This window comes from Mesocricetus auratus, unplaced genomic scaffold, assembly GCF_017639785.1.
Source record: "Mesocricetus auratus isolate SY011 unplaced genomic scaffold, BCM_Maur_2.0 Super-Scaffold_100676, whole genome shotgun sequence".
Taxonomy (NCBI): Eukaryota; Metazoa; Chordata; class Mammalia; order Rodentia; family Cricetidae; genus Mesocricetus; species Mesocricetus auratus.
Genome location: NW_024429266.1, coordinates 98,889,302 through 98,914,039, shown reverse-complemented (window position 1 = coordinate 98,914,039; position 24,738 = coordinate 98,889,302). Strand labels below are relative to the sequence as shown.

General features: G+C 55.7%; 3 protein-coding genes across 6 annotated transcripts; 2 read left to right on the top strand and 1 right to left on the bottom strand.

The window, feature by feature from the left end:
- The first annotated feature begins 1,397 nt into the window (after positions 1-1,397).
- On the top strand, positions 1,398-9,911 carry Yju2 (YJU2 splicing factor homolog). The gene is made up of 8 exons (XM_005081392.4): positions 1,398-1,603; positions 3,401-3,501; positions 4,625-4,769; positions 5,913-6,047; positions 6,209-6,390; positions 6,905-7,025; positions 8,576-8,702; positions 9,488-9,911. The coding sequence occupies exons 1-8, from the start codon at positions 1,580-1,582 to the stop codon at positions 9,592-9,594; spliced, it is 942 nt and encodes a 313-aa protein (XP_005081449.1). The 5' UTR covers positions 1,398-1,579; the 3' UTR covers positions 9,595-9,911.
- A 2,244-nt stretch (positions 9,912-12,155) lies between these two features.
- Positions 12,156-18,645, top strand: Shd (Src homology 2 domain containing transforming protein D). 4 transcript variants are annotated; one of them, XM_005081391.4, is made up of 7 exons: positions 12,156-12,468; positions 13,339-13,678; positions 14,723-14,828; positions 14,909-15,088; positions 15,786-15,894; positions 16,099-16,218; positions 18,152-18,645. In XM_005081391.4, exons 2-7 carry the CDS (start codon positions 13,400-13,402, stop codon positions 18,339-18,341), a joined length of 984 nt encoding a protein of 327 aa, XP_005081448.1. In that variant the 5' UTR covers positions 12,156-12,468; positions 13,339-13,399; the 3' UTR covers positions 18,342-18,645. The 4 variants fall into 4 exon arrangements, with proteins under 4 accessions (XP_005081448.1, XP_012976926.1, XP_012976928.1 ...); XM_013121472.3 differs by having other exon boundaries at positions 14,720-14,828; XM_013121474.3 differs by lacking the exon at positions 16,099-16,218 and having other exon boundaries at positions 14,720-14,828.
- An 885-nt stretch (positions 18,646-19,530) lies between these two features.
- Positions 19,531-23,753, bottom strand: Tmigd2 (transmembrane and immunoglobulin domain containing 2). Its single transcript, XM_021233722.2, has 6 exons — positions 23,510-23,753; positions 22,589-22,948; positions 20,954-20,989; positions 20,742-20,861; positions 20,268-20,508; positions 19,531-19,884 (listed from the first exon to the last, which is right to left on the bottom strand). The coding sequence occupies exons 1-6, from the start codon at positions 23,550-23,552 to the stop codon at positions 19,659-19,661; spliced, it is 1,026 nt and encodes a 341-aa protein (XP_021089381.1). The 5' UTR covers positions 23,553-23,753; the 3' UTR covers positions 19,531-19,658.
- Between the last annotated feature and the right edge of the window lie 985 nt (positions 23,754-24,738).

Sequence of the window (24,738 nt, the reverse complement as noted above, 5' to 3'; positions counted from 1 at the left end):
CGTATGCCACCACCACCCGACAATAATGTTAACTATTTTTAAATTTTAAATATTTTAAGGATGTTCAGTGCCCACATCGGCCAGATGAGGGCGCCAGAGCCCTGAAGCTGGTGTGGCCGGTGCTCTGGAGCGTCCAGCCACCACCACTCCAGCCTCTTGTCCCCTGAGTAGCAACGTGGTGGGTTGTCTGTGTTCGACTACCCATGACCCCCAAACAAGGCTTTTATGAGGAAAAGAAATTGATGTGGCTCAGTGTTTTCAGGAGCTGGGAAGACCCAGCACGGTGTTTGTTTCCAGGAGGAATCATCGTGGTACAATGCCTAACAGGGGAAGGATCGGGAACACACGGTTGGGAGAAAGGGAGGGGATAAAGCAAGCTAGGTGTCAGGCCCAGGTTCCCATCACGGGCCCTGCATAAGGAAGGGGGGGAGTGAGTTACCAGTAGGTGAATGTTGGGACACACACACACACACACACACACACACACACACACACACCATAGCACCTGTTTCCCCAATTGAGAGCCAAACAGGATGCAGCCCAGCCTTGTCGAAATGAGGACAGAGGAAAAGAACAGTGGGAAGTTAAAAGCCAGCCTGGGAGACCCTACCTCAAAAGAATTAAGAGGAGGAGGCTTGGGGGCTGACTCAGGGGTGGAGTCCCAGGTGAGGGGGCTGGCGGCGGGGCTCAAAGGCAGGGGTTTGCCATAGTTTGTATGCACAAATAATAAATAAGCAAATGTAAAAGCCAGTCTAAGCCTGGCGTGGTGCACACGCTTTAATTCCACCACTCAAGAGGCAGAGGCAGGTGGATCACTGAGATTTCAAGGACAGCCTGGACTATGCGCTGAGTTCCTGTCTCACAAAAGAGAAAAAAAAAGAAAAAGAAAAAACACAAACCAACAACAAAACGTAATGAAAACCAGGCAGGTCACTGATTTCCAGCTACTCAAGAGACTTGCAGTATGATTGCTGCAAGCTTAAGGCCAACCTGGGCTACAGAAAGCTCCCCCTCTCTGGGCATTTTACAGAAAGGCTGTCTCAAGGTGAGAGGACTGGGTAGTGGCTCGGTGGTAGTGCCTGCCTGGCATGTGCAAAGACCCCGTGTTCAATCCCCAGCACCAGAAATGAAGGAACGAACCAACGAAGAAACAACAGAGCAGGGCATGGTGGCCACATCTTTAATCCCAGCACTCGGAAAGGCAGAGACGGGAGGATCTCTGTGAGTTCGTAACCAGCCTGGGATACATGGTGAGTTTCAGTACAGCCAGGGCTACCCAGTGAGACCCTGAAAAAACAACATCAATAGAACAGCAGTGCGGGACAAAATCTTATGGACTCCCGGCAGCGACCCAGAGGCTCCCGGAACCTTTATTTACTACCTCACCTACGGGCACTCAGGAAGGAAAAGAGAGAGCAAATGCGACCTTGATCGACAGAGATTGCAGCCAATGAGAATGCTAAAGCCCAGCAGACGACCAAGGAAGTGACGTCCAGAGAACCGCAGCGCCTGGTCGGGTAAACTCCGAGCGGACCTAAGCGAGCGGCTTCTTTGCTTGTGCGACGGGCAGGGAGCGAACATGTCGGAACGGAAAGTTCTAAACGTAAGTGCTCAGGGTCCAGATGTTTCTGCCGAGAGTGGGACATCCGAGGGCTCCGGGAGAGACTCGCTTCCTCCCAGTTATTTCCTTTCGGAATTTCTCCGCCACAGCGGGTTTCCGTGGGGCGGAGCTTCCCTTGTCTCTTGCCAATGACATTCTTAGGGGCGGGTTCGCTCATGTTTCCCTTCCGGCTTAGCAGACGTGTCATCAGGGCTTACGTCGCCTCATCCGATTGGTTTTTCTAAAGGAAACTCTCCAGTCGCTTTTTCTGGGGCGTTGGCGACCTTAGTTCGTCCCAGTTCTTGTTAAGCGAATATTGGCCGCGTTTTCTACATCGGTTTGAGTGACTGGGATGCAGGGACTCAGTTTCCTCTCCTGGAAAACCTGACTCTCCATTTCCTGGATGTGTGTGTGTCCGTTCTGTCTGTTCCGAGTCAGTGTCTCACTGCATAGCCCAGAATGGCCTCAGGTTCAGACCCACCTGCTTGAGCCTCCCCACTGCTGGGATTAGAGGCGTGTACCCTTAGCTGGGCTATATTCATCTTTAGAAGACTTACCAAGTTTTTTAATTTGTTACGTACACGGCATTCTGCCTGCATGTAGGTTTGCAGGCCAGAAGAGGGCACCAGATCCTATTGTAGATGGCTGTGAGCCACCGTGTGGTTGCTGGGGACGGAACCCGGGACCTCTGGAAGAGCAATCGGAGCTCTAAATCTCTGAGCCATCTCTCCAGCCCAGGCTTACCTATTTTTTTAAAATGATTTTATTTATTTATTATGTATACAGTATTCTGTCTGCATGCATCCCTGTAAGCCAGAAGGGGGCACCAGATCTCAGTACAGATGGTTGTGAGCTGAGAACGGAACCCTGGACCTCTGGAAGAGCAGTCAGTGCTCTCTTAACCTCTGAGCCATCTCTCCAGCACCAGGCTTACCTATTTTTTATTGTATGTTTTGCCTGCATGTGTGCAGCACCCAGCCTGACTGCAAACTCACTTCCTCTGCATCAGCCTGTCCTGGTGTGACAGGCACACACCACCATGCCAGCATCCTCCTGAAACCTTGGCAAAGCTCCAGTCAAGCAAGGGAGACATCCCCCTCCCCTCCCCCCTCCCAGGGGGTCCTGCCGCCAGCAGGTGTCCAAAGCAGAGTGCCTCCTCGCTGGTGGTCCACACAGTTTCTCTGGCTTTTCTGCAGGGGAGTTTGTCATTCTCCACCCCGCTGTCTCACACTCCCAGGTGCTGGGGATAGTGGGTGTGAGCATTGGCAGGATCTCCATAACCCAGAGTGGCTGTGCCTGTGTGTCTCACCCCAGCCTGCCAAGTACACAGAGAGGAGATTCGCTGGCCATGTTGTATCCTGGGATGGTGTCCGGGAGCCTGTGTGGTTCCCTAGTCCAGGATAGACCATCATCGACAATGCCTGGTTTATGTTGAGCTCCAGTTATCTCGTGAGCATCTAGAGTCTTACCATGTACTGAGCAGAAGGGGTCCACCCCCACTGCAAATCCGGGGCCTCTAGAACCTTACCTGCAGGGAAGGCATATAACAGCTCATGGGAGCAGCATGCACTCACTCTGTGATATGTCTGGGAGAAGGTTCTGGAAGTTTGTGCACTCCTCCCCATTTCAACTTCTCATGGTTGTTCTTCAAACAGCCCATGTCTGGAAAGGCATGAGCAGGATGAATCCTGGGCAGATCCCTGAAACTGGGGTATCTTGGGTCCTCCTGGCTCCCAGATCCCCTTTCTGCCCATTTGGGACCTGAGTACAGGAAAACAGCAGCACCCTCTTCCCCTACAGAAATACTACCCACCTGACTTCGATCCATCAAAGATCCCAAAACTCAAGCTACCCAAGGACCGGCAGTACGTGGTTCGGCTGATGGCCCCCTTCAACATGAGGTGAATCCCCAGGGGTGTGAGGCCAGGGCTGGAGTCTGTGGAGAAAGAGCCAACAAGGATGAAATCCCTGTCCCCGTGGAGTCCCCAGCCCCTTATCAGCAGGCCTCCATGGACAGTGAGAGTGACGCTTGGTCCTGCAGGCTTCTGTGGTGGCAGCCCTCCCCCCCCCGCCCCAGGGCCCTTGCACCAGCCTCTGGCCTCTGCCTGCAGTGCTCATGTCAGTGGCTCCTCTCCTCCTCACAGAGCCGCCTCCCGTCTCACCAGACAGGCTGCTAGCCTCCTCCATAAGCCTGCATCACACCCCTCCCCTGCTTTCCTGGGCTTCTCCAGCTTGGAATCAAACAGCCACTCACACTTGATCTTATGTGGGAATCACACTCCTGTTACTCACACCCTAGTGGCCACTGAGCATGGAGAGGCTGTCCATATTGACTGGTTGGTCATGTGTCGTGTTCACCCCTCCATCCGTACCTGCCGTAGTCACCGTGGACACCGGAACTCCTACAACAGAAAGCATTTAGCTGGTGCTGGGTTAGATGTAGAGACTTAGTCCTCTGTCACGGCGGGGAGCCGCGGCAGGCACGGTGCCAGGGAATAGTGGAAGCTGCCCCCTGATCCACGGGCAGAGAGAGACACTGGGCCAGCCCGACCCCAGAGACACACTTCCTCCAACAGGGCCACACCTCCTGATCCCTCTAACCCTCCCAAGTAGCACCCCGCCCTGGTGACTAAGCCTTGCAGTGTATGACCCTAGAGAGGCCATTCTTGTTGAGACCCCCACGCTCCTCCGACAAGCAGTTGTCAGATACCTGCCGTCGGCCCAGGACACACCCCAGCCTCAGACGCTCAGTCTAGAGTGGAGTGGGGATGCTGCCCATCCTCTGGCAGTCACACAAGGACACAGGCGGGGAAGTGTGAGGGTCTCGGCTGTGCGGTCTTCGGACCAAGCCAGAGGCGTTGGTCAGCACCGCAGGAAGGGAAGAGGGGCCAGGGCGCAGGGTCCTGCGGTCACCTGCTTGGGGTCTCAGAAGCCCATGTACCCAGGCAGGGCATCCTCCTGGAGATGCATATGCTGTGGTCAGTACAGAGTGCAGAGAGGCTCACACGCCTGCGCTGGCCGCAGGTGTAAGACGTGTGGAGAGTACATCTACAAGGGGAAGAAGTTCAATGCTCGCAAAGAAACGGTGCAGAACGAGGCCTACCTGGGCCTGCCCATCTTCCGCTTCTACATCAAGTGCACGCGCTGCTTGGCCGAGATCACCTTCAAGGTAGGGGCTGCCTCCACTCGCTCACAGCCTTTCCCTCTGGGGACAGCCACAGAGGGGCCGGGGAGGGCGCTTGCAGCAAGACCCCACACAGAAAAGCCTGTCCACCTGCGTGTGGGGCCTGAGGTGGCTGAATAGGCGAGGCTCTCAAGTATTACAGAGAGGAAGTCGCGCTGTGCTCCTGCTTCATTTGTTGTGATTAGTCAGTCTCCTGTAGCGCAGGCTGGCCTCGAACTCCTGTGTGACCAGAGTGGCCATGATCCTCCTGCCTCCACCTCTGGTGCTGGGGTGACAGGTGTGTGCTGCCACATCTGTCTAAAAGTCGTGATTTTCTTTCGTGTTTCTTGGGATGGAAGCCAGGGCTCTGCAGGCCTCTGGCGAAAACGAGAATTCGGGGAAAGACAGGAGAAGGGAAATTCTCTTCTCAGATCTGCACCATTAGAGGCTTTGGGTTTGGTCGGTTGGTTTTGTTGTTTTTTTCACTGTAAGCTTTTTTCCTGTGACTTCAAAATAAGAATTTTTTTTGAAGTGAACAAAACATAGCTTGAAGAAGTTACATTTTTATTTCACACGTGTATCTCTGGAATGTCTGTATGCCTGGTGCCCTTGAAAGCCAAAAGGGGCATCGGGTACCCTGGGCCTCGCATTAGAGGTGGTCATGGGCCGCCATGTGGGTGCTGGGACCTGAACCCTGGTCCTCCGCAAGAGCAGCCAGTGCTCTAACCCCTGAGCCATATCCTCATACGGTACCCCAGGCTAGCCTCATTCACTTCAGAGCTCCCTGACAGAGGAGCACCACATGGAGTCAACTGTGTAGCTGAGAAGCAGGCAGGTCTAATGTAATTCATAAGCAAGAAGACAAGGCTAGATGCGTGCACAGCCCGAGGCCTGACGTGAGGTCCAGGGTGCAGAGGGCACAGGGGGAGGACAAAGTCACGGACTTGAGGGGCAGTGAGCCCACGCCCAGTCAGGTGCTCTTTGGTGTGGCCACAATACTCCAGAGAGTGTGGCCCTTAGGAGGAAGGCCACAGCCACCAAAGGAGTAAGCGGAGACAGGAGCTGGCCCAGGGAATGGGGAAACGCACACGGGGACGCAGTCAGCAGCCTGGGGCCGTCGGTGAGTCTGTCCCTCCCCTCGCCTTGCAGACAGACCCCGAGAACACCGACTACACCATGGAGCACGGGGCCACGCGAAACTTCCAGGCTGAGAAGCTCCTGGAGGAGGAGGAAAAGCGCGTGCAGAAGGAGCGTGAGGACGAGGAGCTGAACAACCCCATGAAGGCGAGCCCCTGGCCGCAGCGCCTCCGCTCTGCACCCCTTCCCATTCCCCGCTCCTGACCCTCCCTCACGGAAGGATGTACCCCCTGGTCGCATGCTCCCCTCCTCCACCCATGCCCTTTGCCTGCCCCTGCCCACGCCCCCTCAACGCCCTGTGCCCCCAGGTCCTGGAGAACCGCACCAAAGACTCGAAGCTGGAGATGGAGGTGCTGGAGAACCTGCAGGAGCTGAAGGACCTGAACCAGCGGCAGGCGCACGTGGACTTCGAGGCCATGCTGCTGCAGCACCGCCTGTCACAGGAGCAGTGGCGACAGCAGCAGGAGGAGGAAGATGAGCGAGAGACCGCGTGAGCTGCCCGGGCCTTTCCGGATCTTCCCAGGGCTGCCCCCTGCTCGCCTCCCCTCCACCCGGAACCCCCTCCTGCCCTGTGCCCTTGTACAGCTGCCCGGACCCTCGGGATCCAGTGCTGCACAGCCGTGACTAGCTTTTCATTTGGGTCCCACGGCTGCGCGTTTAATTCAGGCTGGCCTCAGAATCACTGAGTAGCCAAGGATGGCCTTGAACTCCTGATCCTCCATGGTCCACGTCCCCAGAGCTGGGGTGGTAGTAGGCATGTGCCTATTGCACCCAGATTAGATTCACTCAATTATTTCTGTGGTGCTGGGTGTATACCTTAAGCCTCACGTGTGCCAGCCAAGCTCTCAGCCCCTGAACCACTGCCCTGAAAATTGTTAGCATTGCCCCCTGCTCCCCTGTTCCTCACCCTCTGACAGCAGGAAGAGGCAGCAGCCCCTCGATGCTGCAGCAGAGACCCCTGGGGACCATCCCTACAGCGAGTCCTCACTGTGTCTGTCCTCTAGGGCCTTGCTGGAGGAGGCTCGCCACCGCAGGCTTCTGGAGGATTCCGACTCAGAAGATGAAGCTCTGCCTTCCCGACCACGGGCAGCAGTGAGACCCAGCCCCACAGCCATCCTGGATGAGGTGAGCAGGGTCAGACTGCAGAGTGTGAGTGCCCAGGTTGAGCCGCACTAGAGACCATGAGCAGCAGGACTGACTTCATAACAGGACAGACAGCCCACAGTGTGGCTCAACACTGCTTCCTGCTTCTGCACCCGGGGAGGGAGTAGCTGGTGAAAAGTCCACCGAAGGCAGAGAGGCAGTCCAGGGCCTGCCCCACAGCACAGGCCCGGGGTTTACCCGATGCGCGCTAACCCACAGCACAGGCCCGGGGTTTACCCGATGCGCGCTAACCCAGATGCACTGGTCTAGGCGAGGTGACGGGCACCTTTAATCCCAGCACTTGGGAACAGAGGCAGGCGGATCTCTCACATGTGAGGTCTGCCCGGGCTACATAGCAAGAGCTGTTTCCAAAAATAGAGCCAGATGCAGCCCAGCAGGCCTGGGATCTGGCACCAGGAAGGCAGCGGTAGGAGAGTCCTGGGTTGTACTGAGTGGGATCTGCAAGCCACTGAGAGACAATGGTGCCTCAGAATCCATGGTGGGGGTCAACTGATGAAGACAGATGTTAGCCTCTGGCTTCCACACGGGCACATTGGACAGCTAAAAGCCCACAGGCTATTAAAGATGAAGAGGTGTCCCTGGGTCCTGTCAGGGTTCTGGGCGTGTCCAGGACTTTGCAGCTGCTCCAGCCCCTGCTGCTGAAGGTTCTAGTGCCTTCTAGCCTCTTCTGGCTGCATCCAGGTGTGAGTTGCCAGTGTCCACTCAGCTTTTGGGTCAGCAGACAGCCTCAGGCATGTGGCCTCCCTCCTACCCTGGTTGAGACAGGATCTCCTCTTGTGACAGCTGTGTGGACGAGGCCCAGTGACTCCCAGGGTTCTCTCGTCTCAAACTCCCATCTCCCATCAGTGCTGGGGTTATAGCCATGCGCTTCTGTGCCTAGCTCTTCATGGTGCTGGGGACTTGAACCCAAGTTCTTCAGACAGGCAAGCTAGCCCGCTGGACCCTCTTCCCGGCCCCTGTGGTCTTCCCATGTGGAACCCAGACTTGCTCGGGTTCTGGTTGTCTTGTTCTTTAAAGAAGGGTCGTCATACTCCACAGCCCATTCTGACCTCAGCCCCACAGCCCTCCTGCTGCAGCCTCCCATGGGCCAGGGTGACAGACAGATCTGCACATCACACCTCACTTCTTCACGCCCAGGGCCCTGGACAGTGCCGTACACCTGTCATCAGCGCATGGGGAGCCCAAGGCCAGCTTGGGCTGCAGGTTGAGCCCCTGCGGTGTGCTAGGAGCTGTTGGTGGCACTAGGGAGCTAGTGGTCAAAGAAACTGTTGTGGGCCTGGATATACTACAGTTCCTAAGACTGCACATGACTACACATAGGGCAGGTGCTTGAGATGGGTATTGAGGGATGGGTAGGAGCTCACAGGATGAGAAGCAGCAGGTGAGAAGTCTCAGATGCCACCTTGGGAGCCAGAGAGGAATGCAGAGCTATAGCAGACTTGGTATGCAAACTGGCTCCACAGAGCCGGGTCAGGGAAGTCAGAGAGCAGCAGTTGTCATGGTCTCCACAGGCCCCGAAGACCAAGAGGAAGGCAGAGGCGATGGGCATCAGGGCACAGCTGACTGGCTTGGTTGTGCCAAAGAAGGTGAAGACGGAAGCCAGTGGGGGCGCAGAGCAGGACTGGATGCCAACCTCAGGTGAGTCCCACAGCAGCCCAGGAGGCAGTGGTGCGCATGGCACTCTCTAGAAGCTTCATACAGTGGGTGGAGTGAGGCCGGTGACCAGAGTGGGGTTACGGCTCACCCAGCACTCAGCAGAGGGAGGCAAGAGGATCAGGGGCTCGGGGTTAGCCTCAGCTACATAAGGAATTTAAGGTCAGTCTGGACACATGAGACCCTGTCTTAAGAAAAAGGAGTCAGGCTATGATAGCAAATGCCCTTAATCCCTGTGAGTTCGAGACCAGCCTGATCCATAGATGGAGTTTCAGGATAGTCAGGGCTACACAGGGAAACCCTTTCTCAATGAAAAACAAAGAAAACAAAAAAAAAAAAGGAGCAAAGGTCTGGAATTGAAGTCACATGATAGCTATGATTGCCATGTGACTGGCCGTACAGTGTCAAGGGACCCCACATCGCTGTAGATGGTGTGCTGCCCATGTGACCACAGTGTCCTTTGTATGGTTTGCATAATTCACCCTATTTAGATAGGTTGACACACCTTTGACTTGGGGTTGTCACAGCCACTGTTAGCATTTGTCAGAGGCAGATCCTAAAGCTCAGAGAGGGTTACCTACTGCCTGAAGCCACACAGCAGGTCGGGTGTGGAGGCCCTTTGTACCCTTAGTCATGAAGGCACTTGGTCCTTGACACTGTCCTTGTGTCATGTGGACATCAACTGCCTAGGTGGGGTCTCCCGGGCCAGTATAGGACTGAGGTGACACTCCCCTGCCCTGCATCCCTGGACCACCTTGCCCTCCTCACAGGTGCCCCCGAGAGCAGGAAGGCGACCAACCTTGCACCCCAGAGACCTGGGGCCTCCTCCCTGAGCCAGCTGGGTGCCTATGGAGACAGCGAGGACAGTGACAGCTGAGCCCCTGTGGTGGCATCACAGACCCAAGAAGCCAGAGGAGGAGATGGGATCAAGGCAGGCACCCTCAGCAAACGCCTCGTGACTGTGTCTGCCACGGGTCTCCGCAGGGAGTGGAGAGCCAGAGTCTCTCAGCACAGGCGTCTCTGAACAGACAGCCTGGCCCATTCTGCAGCCTTTGAGTTATGGGAAGCCTGTTTGCCCTGTCCCTTCCTGCCACAGATCTGAACACTGTGTGACATGGGGCAAGGGCAGGGTCCCTGGGGACCATCTCCCAACAAGGCTCTACCCTCAACACAATAACACTGAGTGAAAAAGAAGAAAATCCATTGGTAACCATGTGTGCCATCCAGAGACCCTGTGCAACTGTATGACCAGAGCTTAACACTCCTGGGATTGCAGCCACACCCCAGCCTTGGGCCCGGGCCCTCAGCACAAGACCCTCATTCAGAATTTGGCGTTATATTAGTCTGTGCTCTGGTACTGTAAAAAAAAAAAAAAAAAAAAAAAAACTGCCAAGGCTGAGTCTGTTGTTTAGAACACAGTGAGCCTGGTACTGCTGGTGCTGGTGGAGAGCAGGCACATGTAGCCCAGGCTAGCCTCCACCTCCACCCCCAGTGCTCAGATTAGAAACATGAACCACCAAGTTGATCTTAAGCCTGAAATGTTCATGTTGCAGTCTGCCCTCCCCTGAATTCTTCCTTTGCACACCCCATATCCTCGCCCCCGCCCCAGGCAAGAGCAGGGACGCTCTGGGGTCTGGTTGGAGCCCTCTCTAGCTCTGCAGCTGTCACCATGTCCTCAGAAGTGTCAGGTCTAACTTGCTGTCTCCTCCATCAGATCCCTGGAGCCCCCTGGCGACAGAAGCTGCCAGGCCAGGGCTGACCCCACCACCTGTCCTGGCACCCAGTGAGACACTAGCTGGACCAGCTTGCCCATGGCCCTCTGCCAGCCTGCTGCTCACAAGCCTGTCCCTGTGCTGTGACACATGCTGGAGGCACGCTGTAATCCCGCTGTAAGGCCTCTTGGGGACCTTGAAAGTCAGTGACTTGCATCTTCCCTCAGGCTGTGGCCCAGAAGCAAGCGTGAACTTCCATCTGACTGGGCACCAGTGGAAATGTGCTCATGCCTCCTCCCTCAGCCTGTGGCCCAGGGAAGCAACTATACTTCATCTGACCGGGGGCCGCTGAAGGCAGAGTCATGCCTTCCCCATGGGTGCAGCCTCACAGACACACTGGACCAATGTACCACCCCTTGTGTCACACTTCTGCGCAGATCTGAGGTGCAGTCAGCGAGACCCCGTTAGTCTGTGTATTAGTAACACTTGTGTGCCACATGGTGGAACCTCACACAACTCCACCTCATGTCACTAACCTGCTGGAATGTGGAGCCAGTGAGAGGACCAGACCCGGAAGTCCACTGAGAAACTCCAAGTCTGCTAATACCCAGAACAAGCTGACAGAGACAGGACGATTCCCGGAGACTGGCAGGGAAATGGGGGGTGGGGGGATGTTCTGAACCAGAGTGCAGGTTACATGGCTTTTCTGATACACTGTGCAGGCCACTCGTGCCCTGATTCTTTCTGTTTTTGCTTGGGTTTAAGGTGCTGAATATGGGACCTAAGCGCCCCCCCAGTGTTGGGCTAATGCTCCCCTCTTAGCCACCTCCACCCCCAGCCCTTGGGTTGTACTTTTAAGAGGGCCAGCAGTAGGACATCAGGATCAGTGGGACACACTCGGGGGCTGCCCCTGCCCATCTTCCAAGTCATCCATCAGGATGTACCAGGGTGGCCACTGTGACCCCCATCCCCCATCAGAAAGTCAAGTCCCGGCTCTTTTCTCGGCCTTCCCTCCCTCACACACACCCACCTGGTCCCCTCCGGAGGCTCCGAATCGAGGGGAAGTCAAGCGCCGTTTGGTTCCGCCTCAGGGCCCCTGATTGCCATTCCTGCCACGCACCGTTATCCGTCCTTCATGCTGCGGACGAGGCTCGAGTGTGATGCCAACGGCTGCCCAACACACTCTGGAAGATTATCTGCACGCTCTGGGGGCTCTGCTGTGCCGAGATAGGAGCTGCGGGTGGTCAGGGAACACAGCCGACTCCGATGCTGTGCTCACTCTAAGCCTCAGTTTCCCCCACGTGTAAAGCAGGGCTCACAGAGGATGAGAGGATGAACGCTCATCCTGTGAGCAACCAGTGCCACCCTCGAGATGTCCCGGCACAAACTGACGGATGGGTGGCCTGAGTAACGCCCCACTCTCATAACCTCTCTGTGTGTGTCTCAGTTTCCCCAGCCGGAACGTCGCAGTGGGTAGTGCGCTTGCCTAGCTTGCTGGAAGCCCTGAATGTCATCCCTAGCACTGGGAGGCTTAGGCAGTTGGATCAAATGAGTTGGAGGCCAGCCTGGGAAACCTGAGACCCTTCAGCAGTAACTCTCGTCTGTCAATGCTTCTGGCTCTGTTTACCATCTGGGGACTAAGGCACAGAGACCCATGGCCGTGGCTCAGGCGACGCTGGCTGACTCCTGCCCTGCACTTGCCCTCCTTAGGGTCCCGCTTCCCAGCCTCCTCTCCAGCTCTTAGGGTCCCAGCCCGCTCCCCTCCCTCCCTCCGCGGACCCGCAGCTGCGGCCGCCTCCCGCCCCTCCCCCTCGCCTGCCACAAAGCGACGGACGCGGCGGTGACGGACGGCGCCTCCCGCCCCGCGCCACCGCCAGCCGCGACCCTGCGCGATGCTCGGGTCTCTCGCCCAATCCCCTCCCGGCCCCGGTCCCAAGGGCGACGCTGTCCCCGCGCCGGTGCCCTCTTCTTCCGAAGCCCTCCCGGGTCCGGGTCCCGCCGTCCCCGCCCCGAAGTGGCTGGAGGTCTGAGGTCTGCAGGTCTGTCCGCGGGGCGGGGGCGGGACCCGGTGGCACACGGTGTCCTCGCCCCTCCCACAGCCCCGAGAGCCCGGGCCGGGACCCTGGGGTTTATGTCCCTTTGTGCGGCGGCAGTAGGCGGTTCGGGAATTGGGGAGGTTAAGAGGTTGCGGGGGCGGGGGTTGTGGGGAATAAGGGACCCGGGAATTAGGGAAATGGGGAGGTTAAGCGATGGGGGTAAGGGATCCGGAGGTTAAGACATGTGGGGGTTAGGGATCCTAGAGTTAAGGGGTACGGGGCGGGGGGGTTAAGGGATCCGGGTGTTAAGGGAAGGGGAGGTTAAGAGATGGGGGTAAGGGATCCAGGTGAAGGGGTACGGGGGCGGGGTTTAAGGGATGGGAGGTTAAATGATATGGATGGGGAGGTTAAGAGATTGGAGAGTAAGGTATATGGGGGAGTCAAGAGATGGGGGTAAGGGGTGGGAGGTTAAGTGATCTGGGAGGTTAAGCGATGGGGGATTAAGGGATAAGGGGTTAAGGGATGGGGGCGGGTAAGAGATAAGGGGGTTAAGGGAATAGATGGGGATTTAAGGAATCAGCCCGGTGGGACCCTTGGGATCGGACACAGGGAGTACGACGCTCTGGGTGGCCCAGCCTCTGGCAACTTTATGCGTGGGGCTCCAGAGGACAGTGGCGCTGACACCATACTATGTCGCCTGCAACTCAGACCCGGAAAGTGCATGACTCCAGCGGCTGTGAGGTCACCACCTGCTGCCCCCTCCGCTCTGAGCTCAGCCTAGGAATCCTGACCTCCCCACCCCTCCTCTTCCCTCTCCTCTGTCCTCTCGATTCTTTCTACCCCTTTTGTCTCTCCCCTCCTCCCTCCCCCCAGGACAAGCTGCGGAGCGCGCATGGAAGCCCTGGTCTAACACCAGCCTATTTCGGGGACACCGATGGCCAAGTGGCTCCGGGACTATCTGAGCTTTGGTGGCCGGAGGCCCCCACCGCAGCCGCCCACCCCAGACTACACCGAGAGCGACATCCTAAGGGCTTACCGCGAGCAAAAGGACCTGGACTTCGAGGATCCCTACGAGGACTCCGATGGCCGCCCCGAGCCAGAGCACCCCGGTCCAGGCGACACCAAGTACGACTCTCCCAGGCACCGGCTGATCAAGGTGGAGGCTGCGGATATGGCCAGAGCCAAGGCCCTGCTGGGCAGCCCCGGGGAGGAGGTGCGTCCCCACCTCACGTTCCCTCCTCACATTCCTCCGCTCCCCACCTCAGAGGAATCTGGGAGCTTCTAGGCTAGTCGCCCTCTCCTAGAGCCATTCTCCATTCAGAAAGACCGAAAGTGAGCGCTGTTTTTGTTTTGTGTGAGACTCGGTGCAAAGTAGCCCAGGCTGGCCTCAGACTCACTACTTAGCTGGCTATGATCTTGAACTCCTGAGACTCCTGCTTCTACTTCCCAAGTGTGTGTCACAGGATTACAGGCGCGTTTCACACTAGAGTTTTATGCTGGGTATGATGGAAACTGGACCTGGTGCATGCTGGGACAAACCCTGCTTAGTTCTATGGCAGGGTTTCTCAGCCTGTTGGCCACACCCCTTCTGTGTCCAATGACCCTTTCACAGGGTCACCTAATACCATCGGAAAACACAGATATTAACTACAATTCATAACAGTAGCAAAACTACTGTAGTTATGTAGTAGCAGTGAAAATGATTCTATGGTTGGGGGTCACAACGTGAGAGACTCCATTGAAGGGTCAGAGCATCAGGAAGTTTAGAACCACTGCTCTATTGTTTTGGTTTTCAGACAAGTGCTCTCTGTGAAACCCAAGCTGACCTAAAACTTGTTACCCTCCTGCCCCTGAAACCTCTGGAAGAGGGGAACATGAGAGGAGGAAGGGTCACAGGGAGACAGACTGGAATTAAACTGACTCATACTCAGCAGCTGTGTGGCCCTGCCCAGGCCACTAACCTCTGGTTTTTCTTCCCTCGCCTGTAAAGCAGGCTTATCGGAGGGCTTATGGGCTGGTATTGGAAGGATACCAGTGGGCTCTGGGAACTGGGTTTGAATTCCCAAAACCCATTTAAAGGGCTGAGTGTGGTGATCTGTGCTTATAACAGCAGCGCTGGGAAGGTGGGTACAGGAGATTTCCAGGACTCCCTGGCCAGCCTAGCTCTGAGAGACGCGAGATGTCCAGCAAGTGCAGGCAGAGAGCACAGTGTCACACAACAGGGGCAGCCACAGCTAGCCTGAGTCTTTTCCAGCAGCCTCAAGAAGACACTGAGTACTCTGACCCTTTCGATGCCCAGCCTCAGCCGCCAGCCCCAGATGGTGGGTACATGGAGCCCTACGATGCCCGGGGCAGCTCGAGCGGTGAGTGCACAGGGCTGAGGATGAGGACACGGTCCTGTCCTACGGGGGGGGGAGGGTGACCAGTGTCTCCTCTACCCCAGAACGGCCAAGCAGAGCCGTCCAGCTGTACGATACTCCTTACGAAGAGGAGCAGGGTGCAGAGCCGGAAGATGGAGTGTCTTCCGGCCAGAGCAGACTACCCCTGGAGGATGAGAGGCCGGCGGATGAATACGACCAGCCTTGGGAATGGAAAAAAGATCACATCTCCAGGGCCTTCGCAGGTATGTGCAAGGCCAGGCCACTTGGAAGCCTCCTCTGACCACTGCCTCAGTTCTCAGTAACATCAATTCTCCCCCATAGAAAATGCCTTCCCCCCAACCCCATTCTGTGTAGTCTTGGGAAGAGATGTGGCTGTGACATCACACTGGACTTGGGGTCATTATAGGACCAACCCAATAGGGCAATTGTAGTCTAAATACTAGAACGCACTCCCTTGTGTGGAAGCTTGTGAATGGCAGCGAGGGGGTTTTAGGAGTTACCACGTGGTAGACTTGGAGTCAGACAGTTCCTTGCTAAATAGAGTAAAGGGGTAGCAGGACCAACCTAAAGACTATCAGATAACCCAGGTCAGGAAGGATGAGGCCATGATTTGGACCAGTGCTCGCCTTCCACTCTGTGGGTAGTCCTGCTCACAAACTGATTACAAACTTCCAACCCATCCCTATTGACCACACCCCTTGTGCTCTGACTTTGTCAGCCAAGGCACTTAGGGCACCTTCCATCGTGCCTAATTTCTGGGTGACCACACCCCTTCCTTTCTAAAGACCAATCACAGTTCCTGTGTCAATTCTGTCCTACCTTAGACTCCACCCCCATCTCCTAGGCTCTGAAAGGCTGCCCCAAACTAAGATCCCATTGGCTGGCTCCTGTCCCGCCCTCTAGGTAGGTGGGCCTTAGCCTCTCACCCTCCTCTCCCAGTACAGTTTGATGGTCCCGACTGGGAACGGACCCCAGGCTCGACCAAGGAACCCCGGAGACCGCAGCCTGCAGAGCGCGTAGATGCAGCCCTGGCCCTGGAGAAGCAGCCGTGAGTGCGTGGCCCCGGGGACCCAGGAACCACAAAGGAGCTGGGGGCTCATTCATTCACTCATTCATTCATTAGTTAGGGTCTCATGTAGCCCACGCTGGCCCCACTCACCATATCCAAGAGAATTGTCTAGCTGTGCCTTGGGGTTTGTCCCTGACCCCCAGGTGAGTGATATCAGCTGGAGGTGTCTGTCCCCACACCCAGGTGGTTTCATGGCCCCCTGAGCCGCATGGAGGCCGAGAACCTTTTGTCCCTCTGCAAGGAGGGCAGCTACCTAGTGCGACTCAGTGAGACCAGAGCTCAGGACTGCATCCTGTCCCTCAGGTGAGACCCAGCCTCAGGGCCAGTACCGGGATAGGGCTCCCAGGCCAGTGGGTGGGGATTTCTGGAAAGTGGGCAGGCTTTCGGGTGGCTAGATGGGGTTCCTGGGCCAGTGGTTAAATGGGTCCAACAGGAGTGAACTTGGAAGCCTAGCAAGAGATCGAAACCTCAGGGGGCAAAGGGAGCCAGGGTCCAAGGTTCTTTTGAATGGCCCTGTCCAAAATGTGAAGTGCAGCCCTGTGTGTGAAGGCAGAGTCTCAGAATGTTCTAGAAAGCACTTGAGTTTGCAGCTCCGGTTCCTTGAGATGCCTGAAGTGTGGGTTCAGGGTACCACCACATGGCCTGTCGTCCCAGCATGGGGGGGTTGAAAGAGGGGAGGGGGGCAGGAGGATCAGGAGTTCAAGTTCAGCCCCAGCTACTCATCCAATTTGAGGATATTCTAGGCCATATGAGACTCTCTTAATAAGAGCAGGGAAGGGGCCAAAGAGACAGTCCAGTGGTTAAGGGTGCTTGCTGCTCCTTGGGAGGACTTGGGTTCAGCCCCTACATCAAGCAGCTCACAACTCCTTGTAACCCCAGCTCCACGGAATACGAAGCTCTTTTCCAGCCACTATAAATACAGCCAGACACGGTGGGCATACCTTAAATCCCAGCACTCTGGAGGCAAAGGCAGGCGGATCTCAGTGAGTTTGAGGTCAGCCTGGTCTACAGAGTGAGTTCCAAGACAGCCAGAGGTGCTACACAGAGAAACCCTGTCTTGAAAAACAAAAATAGCCGGGCGGTGGTGGTGCGCGCCTTTAATCCCAGCACTCGGGAGGCAGAGGCAGGTAGATCTCTGTGAGTTCGAGGCCAGCCTGGTCTACAAGAGCGAGTTCCAGGACAGCCTCCAAAGCCACAGAGAAACCCTGTCTCGAAAAACCAAAAAAAGAAAGAAAGAAAGAAAGAAAAACAAAAATAAATAAAGTATAAATCTGGGCTGGTGCAGGTATACGTGCAGGCGGAACACTGTATACGTTTAAATAAATAAATAAATGCCCTTCCTGTATTCCAGGGCCCCCTCTATGAGCCGGGGCCCTGACACAGATGAACTCAATTCTAAAATGGGTCGGTGGGAGTCTGTGAGGGAGGGCCTTCTACAGAAGTGACACTCAGACTGCACAGGACGCCCTCTGGGCCAGGGTGAGCGGGGTGAGGCGTGGTGTAGCTGCAGAGCCCAGGCTGGTCTGGAACAACTCAGAGACCTGCCTGCCTCTGCCTCCCAGGTATTGGGATTAAATAAATAAATAATTTGTTTAACTTGTTTGTTTATTGTAAGGAGGAGGTCTCACTATGTAGCTTTGACTGGCCCAAAACTCACCGTGTAGAACAGGCTACTCTGGGATTTGTATCCATCTGCCGGCCTCTGCCTCTCAAGTGCTTCGATATTTCTTTTACTTTTGTGTGAGTGTTTTTTTTTTCCGAGACAGGGTTTCTCTGTGGCTTTGGAGGCTGTCCTGGAACTAACTCTTGTAGACCAGGCTGGCCTCGAACTCACAGAGATCCGCCTGCCTCTGCCTCCTGAGTGCTGGGATTAAAGGCGTGCGCCACCAACGCCCGGCTCTTTTACTTTTGTGCATGTGTGGGTGTCAAGGTCAGAGGACAGCTTTTGGGGTTCAGTTCTTGCCTTCCACTTTGTGGGTCCTGGGGAACTGAACTCAAGTCAACAAGCTTGGCTGGGAGCGCCTTTTACCTCTGGTCCAGAACTGAGCTTCAAAGGGAAAGACACCCTACAGAGCCATGGAGATCAGGAAGTCACTCGAGACTGTCAGTCCTGCAGAGAGGCTCTGAGTGGGACTGGAGTCCTAGCGCCTACATGCACCTGTGGGAAGGCGGCTGTGGAGAGATGGGGAGTTGAATGGGCCTTCGGGACTGATGCTCTCTCTGCCTTGACCCACAGGAGCAGCCAGGGTTCCATGCACCTGAAGTTCGCGCGGACTCGAGAGAACCAGGTGGTGCTGGGCCAGCACAGCGGGCCCTTCCCCAGCGTTCCCGAGCTGGTCCTGCATTACAGTGCCCGCCCACTGCCTGTGCAGGGCGCCGAGCATCTGGTGCTGCTTTACCCTGTCACCAGCAGCCAGAGCCCCTGAAGGACGCTGCACACTGGCTGTCAAGCCAGACAGGGGACAGGGGGACTCACGACTCAGACTCCCTCCAAGCCAAATCTACTGCCCTCTGGGAGGTTCCAGGGCCCGCTCTCAGTGACCAGGACAAACCTGTGAGTGGGCTTTGCCAAGGGGGGGGGGCGCTTGTTGCCAGGTCTGAGGGGTTTAATCCCAGGAACCCACACGGCGGCAGCAGAGAGCAGACACTGCAAGTTGTCCTCTGATTAACACACAAGGCACACGCTATAAATAAATAAATAAATAAATATAATAAAAACGAATTCTAAAACCTTGTCATTCCCTGTTGTTCTTTCGGGGCTGTGGGGAGAGATCAGGTGACCACTCAGACCTTGGATTGTTCCCAAAGCCATAGGTATGAATGACAAAGCCTTTGTCACAGGGACCCAGCTGGGTTTAGAAGCTAAATGTCCCCAGAGGCAGGGACAGCTCCGCCTCATCCCAGCCTACAGCTGGGCCTCTGGCCTCCCAGGGAAATCCACAGGAGTGGGGGAGGGGAGGCAGAAGCAGCCCTTGTCACTTCAAAGTGACAATTGGATAGGGACAGGACCATGGTACATGCCAGTAGCTCTGACCCTCAGCTCAACCCCCCCTCCCAAGAAGCCATGCTGTGGAGGAAGGGATCATCCAGGCCTGAGTGTGGAATCTCTGCTCACTGGACACATGAAAGCCAGGGTAGGGCCGGACATGGTGGCGCACACCTTTAATCTCAGCACTCGGGAGGCAGAGGCAGGCGGATCTCTGTGAGTTCTGAAAGACCCCCAGAGTGGGGAGACCCTCACTCAAGCCTCGGGATAAGCCGACGCCCCAACAATTCAAGAGAGACCTTCTTGCTGCAAGCACACAAGGTTTATTCAGGGAACCAGTGCACTGGGGCCCAGCTCATGACCCTCTCAGGGGCAGAGGAGATAGATCCCTAGTAGCTGCAGTCGGGGGTCTTTAAAAGGGAAAAACCGAATCGGGGAGTTAGGCAAACATCATAAAGGATGAGAAGTTAAATGATAGCTTATGTCTTAACAGGAAGGTTATCTCAAGCAAGCATTCTTTAGGCATTGTAGTTAAACATTGAGCAGGAATGTGGTGAACTAGTTCCTGGATCAGGGAGGGTTATCTTTTAAGTTTATCTTGAGGTCTCCGGTTTCTCAGGAGAGGGCAGAAGGGCAAGTCACTCTGTGATGGGCTAGTCACTAGGGGTCTAAAAATGTTGAGTTGGGATCTCTCAGTTCGAGGCTAGCCTGCTCTACAGAGCGAGTTCCAGAGCAGCCAGGAAAAATCAAATGTGGATCAGACTCTTCCAGTCAAAGTGTGATGCCAGACCATCTCCAGGGACCCTGGACCCCACAAGGGACTCTTCATTATTGGTAGCACCCCAGCCAACACGGCCACAGGCTTGAGCTTTGGGTCTTTAGACAGCCTTGTTAGAGCAGAGATTGGCTGTGCAGGCTTGTCACGACAGCTACTGGGGAGGTTGAGGTTCCAGGCCAGCCTCAGCAACATAAGAGGAATTTGTCTCAAAGTAAAGAGGAAAAACAACTAGGGATGAGAATCAATAGAGACTGCCTAGAATTCCCCGGTGATGGTTTTGGGGCGTGTCTGGGTGGAGCCCTGCCTAGAATCTTCCCGTGAGGATGTGGGTGTAATTGTGGAGTAAATCACTTGCATAGCACGGTTGAGGTCCTGGGTTCCGGGCACAGTACTGAAAGGATCCTTTATTGACAGTCCCTGAATCATGTCATTGATGTCAGTCAGCCTGTAGCTGTAGGACGCCCCTCCCTTTGTAGAAACGGTGCCACCCTCACAGAGTGCCCAGGTCCAACTTTGTCCAGGTTCTCAGGGGTCTCCAATGCCTGTTTTGACTTTGAGGATCCCTCTCGGCATGTGGCCTGCCCCTACCTCCTGGGGCTTGCAGGAGACACATGGTGGACAGAGACAGGGTGGCCAGGCCTGGGGCTGGAGCTGGGTTTGGAGACCGGAAGTTGCTGGCGTGGGGCAGGTTTGGGGAAGGTGGTGGAATAGATAGCCTGGGCTCTCTGGTTTCTGGCTGTGCCGATCTCCTTAGACCGGGCCCAAGGCCTGTATGGAGTCTCCCGCGGCCGGTAGAGGACATTGCTGTAGAAAGAATTTCCTGGGGGCACTTGACATAAATCAAAGGTGACAGTAAATTAAGAGTGGCCAGAGCTGTCTTGGCACGGGCGAGGGGTCAGCCTTCCCTACTACGCTGCCTCCTGCCCCGCCCCTACCCCCATCCCTACCCCCACCCCCACCCGCACCCCCGGCTCCCTTGGCAGGGTGATGCAGTTCCTATGTCTGCCACACGGGGGAGGTAGCACCAAGTACCGATATGCCTTTAGCACCCTTGAGACTCACCTGGGCAGGTGCTCTCACCTGAGCCCTCCCGTCGACACCTGCGGAGACCCCACGACACAGCACCCAGCACCACCAAGGCTGCCACCACACACCCAGCCACCAGAAGCACCAACAGGAGCCCTGGGTGGGAAGACAGAGGAGACTGTGCCAGGGAGGGGCACACAGGGAGGGGTACACGGGGCGGGGCAGGTGGGTGTAGGGGAAGGGCTCACCCGAAGGCCGGGAGGTCTCCTTCAGCTGGAGGCCACCTGCAGGGAAGAGGTTCCTGTCTCAGGAGGAGGTCCACTGTGGAACCCAAACACCTGCAGCCACTCTCCTCCCTGCCTCGGGATATTGAACCTGCCTGTGCGCTATCAGTGGGGTGTAGCTTCGAACTAGGAATGCTTCTTGAGACCCTCCCTCCTCCAAACGACTTCTGCCCCCAACCCCTCACTCTACCTCTCATCCACACCCCAAATCGTAACCTAAAGCACGCTAAATGCCATCGCTCTCAGTTCATTCTGCCGAGACTGGGAAGCCGACGACTGTGCGTGGCAGCCTTGGCGATGGATGGGGCGGAGCTCAAGCCCTGCTCACACAGCCACTCAATGAGCATTGGGGCCCGGAGTCCAGGCCGGGATGACGCTAGGACTGCAATCAAGGGTTTCATGACTTAGAGAAGATGGGTCGCCCCCAAATCCTCCTCTTGAAGCCGCTGATATGGGCAGGGGTCCCTGGAGGCTGTTGGTGGGGTAGAGAAGCCCCCTGGGTGCGGCTGCTCCCCACCCCCCACAGCCTGCTAAGTGGCTACTCCTCAGGCGATGAGTCACAGAGCCAGAACACAGTTCCTGCAATGGCAGCATGTCGCTGCTAGCTGTGAAGAGCACGCCGGTGACGGAGGCTAACGCAACACAGACTGACCGGGATCACTGGGGTCCCACAAGTCACTGCCATGACAGAAGGGGGGGTGTATGCCCTGTTCCAGCGCAACCAAGCTAAACATGGCGTCGTTTCCTTTGTTTTGTTTGAGACGGTAAGGCCCAGGCCAGTGTTGAACTCTTGGCAATCCTCCTGTCTCAGCTTCCTGTGAGAGCAGTAGGATAACAGGCAAGTGCTCCTGTCACATCCCACTGAAGCTCACCCTCCAGAATGTCAGGATGACAGGAGTATGCCACCACACCTGGTTCTTCTGGTACATATTAATGTTGAGTTAGGCTCTCCCTCTGTAGCCCAGACTAGCCTCTCAAGTGCCAGGACAACAGGTCTGCCAATTTTTTTTTTTTTTTTTGGTTTTTCGAGACAGGGTTTCTCTGTGGCTTTGGAGGCTGTCCTGGAACTTCCTCTGTAGACCAGGCTGGCCTCGAACTCACAGAGATCCGCCTGCCTCTGCCTCCTGAGTGCTGGGATTAAAGGCGTGCGCTACCAACACCCGGCGTCTGCCAATTTTTAATTGACTATTTTTTATGTTTGAGTATGTGTGCGTGCAGTGCCAACAGTGGCAGAAGGGAGCCATAGGGTCCCGGGAGCTAGAGTGACAAGGGACTTGAGCCACCACCATGTGGGTACTAGGAACCGAACCCGCCCGGGTACTTTGTAAGAGAGGCAGGTGCTCTAACCACTGAACTGCCTCTCCAGCCCTTGCACAGCTTTTTGAGACAGGATCTCGTGTAGCCCAGGCTGGCCTTGAACTCCTTACCCTCCTGCCTCAAAACTAGATTTGAGCCTGGCGTTCTCCTGCCTCAGCTTCCCAAGTGTTGGTGTCACGAGTGTGCTGTGAGCAATTTTACACTCAGCTAGGACCTGAGATTCAGGAGTCTGGGAGTTCTAGAGCCTTCTCTATGCAAACACCCCTTCATCCCCATTCATACCTGCCTCCACCAGGACCTTGGTCCCGTTGCCCTCGACCTCTTGCAATTTGGGGATCTCCAGGGTGGCCCGGCACACGTAGTCCCCGCTGTCGTTGAGGTTCACACGGCCCAGCCGCAGGCTGAAGTTTGCGGGCGGCCACCAGGACAGCTGTCCCCGAGACCCGCAGCCCCCGGGGTTGAGGCTGCCGTTGGAGAGGAACAGGTGGCAGAAAACAACCCTGTCCCGGACCCACTCCACACGCAGCCTCTGCCAGGCCTGACTCTGCTTCACCCCACAGAACAGCAACAGCTCCTGGCCTCGGGTCGCCCTCACCAACGGGGGCCACTGCTGCACACTCAGACTCACAGCTTCCTGCAGGCCTGGGAGAGACACAGTGTCACCGAGGCTAGCCACCCCGTGAGGGCCCGAGTTTGAGCCCCTAGAGCCTCTGAAGAAGATGGAGCATGGTGGTGCCATCCTGTGCACAGAGGGGACACAGGGGACACAGAGCCTAGAGGATCCATGAGCTCTCTGTCAGTTGCTCCCACACACAAGCCTCAGACCAACAAGAGACTGGATCTCAGAAAGTCAGTGGAGACAGACTGAGGAAGGTTCTGGGGGTGAACATCAGGCCTCTGTGTGCACACAGATACACACATACACGTACTCACACGCACACACACATACACAACAGTCACACACACACACTCACTCATACACATACACATAGTGGGAACCTGACCCCTCAAAGCAAGATCCTTTCTCAAAGAGTGTGTGGCCCGGAGGCTGGGATTCCGGTCCCTGAGGGCTGGTGTTTAGGACGTGGTTTGGGTTGCTCTGAAGACGCTGTAAGGGCCAAGGTAGTTCTGATGGGGACCAGACAGCACAGGCAGGCAAGACAGTAGGAGGGGTACACGACGTGGGGACCCCCAGGTACTCACCCCAGAGCTGCAGCAGGATGAACACCCAGTCGGAAGCCCCCATCCCTGAACCACCGGGCCCCAAGGCTCACCCTGAATCACTGGGGTGACCCAGCCCACACACACACTCTTCCTGTCACAGCATCCACCCCCCCACCCCGGCTGAGGTGACACCGGGGGTGGGGAAACACAGAGAACAGCAGACATCCTGTGTTTCAGGCTGTGGGGGAGAAGGGGGTCCAGTTCTTTCCACCCTGCCTCTCAGTTTTCCCCAAAGCATCTTACTACATCAAAATAAGACGTGTGGGCGGTGGTGGCACACGACTTCGGTTCCAGCACTCAGGTGGCAGGTGGATCTCTGTGAGTCTGGTCTGCAGAGCGAGTTCCAGAACTGGTGCTCCAAAGAGAAACTCTGTCTCGAGAAAAAGAATTTTAAAAAGGGAGTATGCATCCATCTGCGGGTGTGGAGCTGGGTTCTTGGGAGTGGAAATCTCTCTGGAAGATTCTTGGTGCAGAGGACTGAAGGAGGGCAGAGTTCAGCGCCAGACAGAGGGACACCAAGGACACCTGAGCTGGGCTCGGTGCAGAGCAGTTGTCCAGTTTGTGCAAGGCCTGGGTTCTGGCCCCCGAAAACCAGGCACGGTAGAACACACCCATCACCCCAGCTATGAGGAGGTAGAGGCAGATCAAGGGCAGCCTTGGTTACATAGGGAGCATGAGGCTAGCCTGGGCAATGTGTCCCTTCTCAAAAATCAATCAATACGTTAAGACCCTGATACAGAAATAGTAGGATAAAGGGTAGATTCTCGAATTTACTTGAATCCAGAAAACAACTATAAATCTTACATATTTTACATTGGTATGGATTTTGGTTTACAAATTTAATGTTAATTTTGTTATACTGTAAGTATATTTCTACTATTGTTTAAGGTATTATGTTTATGCAGATTATTTAAAAATATAATGTATAATAAAGAAATACATATTAAGGGACTGGAGAGATGACTTAGTGGTTAAGAGTACTCGAAGCTCTTCCAGAGGACCTGGGTTCAATTCCCAGCATCCATATGGCAGCTTACAATGATCTGTAACTCCAGTTCCAGAAGATCTGATACCTTATACCAATGCACATAAAATAAAGTAAAAAAATACAGACTAGGCTGGGCGTTGGTGGTACACGCCTTTAATCCCAGCACTTGGGAGGCAGAGGCAGGTGGATCTCTGTGAGTTCGAGACCAGCCTGGACTACC

What these genes read in the sequence shown, in the direction of transcription:
- Shd (XM_013121472.3), top strand. Translation starts at nt 13,400, where the DNA reads ATGGCCAAGTGGCTCCGGGACTATCTGAGCTTTGGTGGCCGGAGGCCC. An exon ending in CATCTCCAGGGCCTTCGCAG is followed by an intron (nt 15,089 to 15,785) that starts GTATGTGCAAGG and finishes CTCCTCTCCCAG; the next exon opens with TACAGTTTGATGGTCCCGAC. An exon ending in CTGGCCCTGGAGAAGCAGCC is followed by an intron (nt 15,895 to 16,098) that starts GTGAGTGCGTGG and finishes CCCCACACCCAG; the next exon opens with GTGGTTTCATGGCCCCCTGA.
- Yju2 (XM_005081392.4), top strand. Translation starts at nt 1,580, where the DNA reads ATGTCGGAACGGAAAGTTCTAAAC. An exon ending in ATGGCCCCCTTCAACATGAG is followed by an intron (nt 3,502 to 4,624) that starts GTGAATCCCCAG and finishes CGCTGGCCGCAG; the next exon opens with GTGTAAGACGTGTGGAGAGT. An exon ending in GAAGATGAGCGAGAGACCGC is followed by an intron (nt 6,391 to 6,904) that starts GTGAGCTGCCCG and finishes TCTGTCCTCTAG; the next exon opens with GGCCTTGCTGGAGGAGGCTC.
- Tmigd2 (XM_021233722.2), bottom strand. Translation starts at nt 23,552, where the DNA reads ATGGGGGCTTCCGACTGGGTGTTCATCCTGCTGCAGCTCTGGG. An exon ending in CATCCTGCTGCAGCTCTGGG is followed by an intron (nt 22,949 to 23,509) that starts GTGAGTACCTGG and finishes TGTCTCTCCCAG; the next exon opens with GCCTGCAGGAAGCTGTGAGT. An exon ending in GGAGACCTCCCGGCCTTCGG is followed by an intron (nt 20,862 to 20,953) that starts GTGAGCCCTTCC and finishes CTTCCCACCCAG; the next exon opens with GGCTCCTGTTGGTGCTTCTG.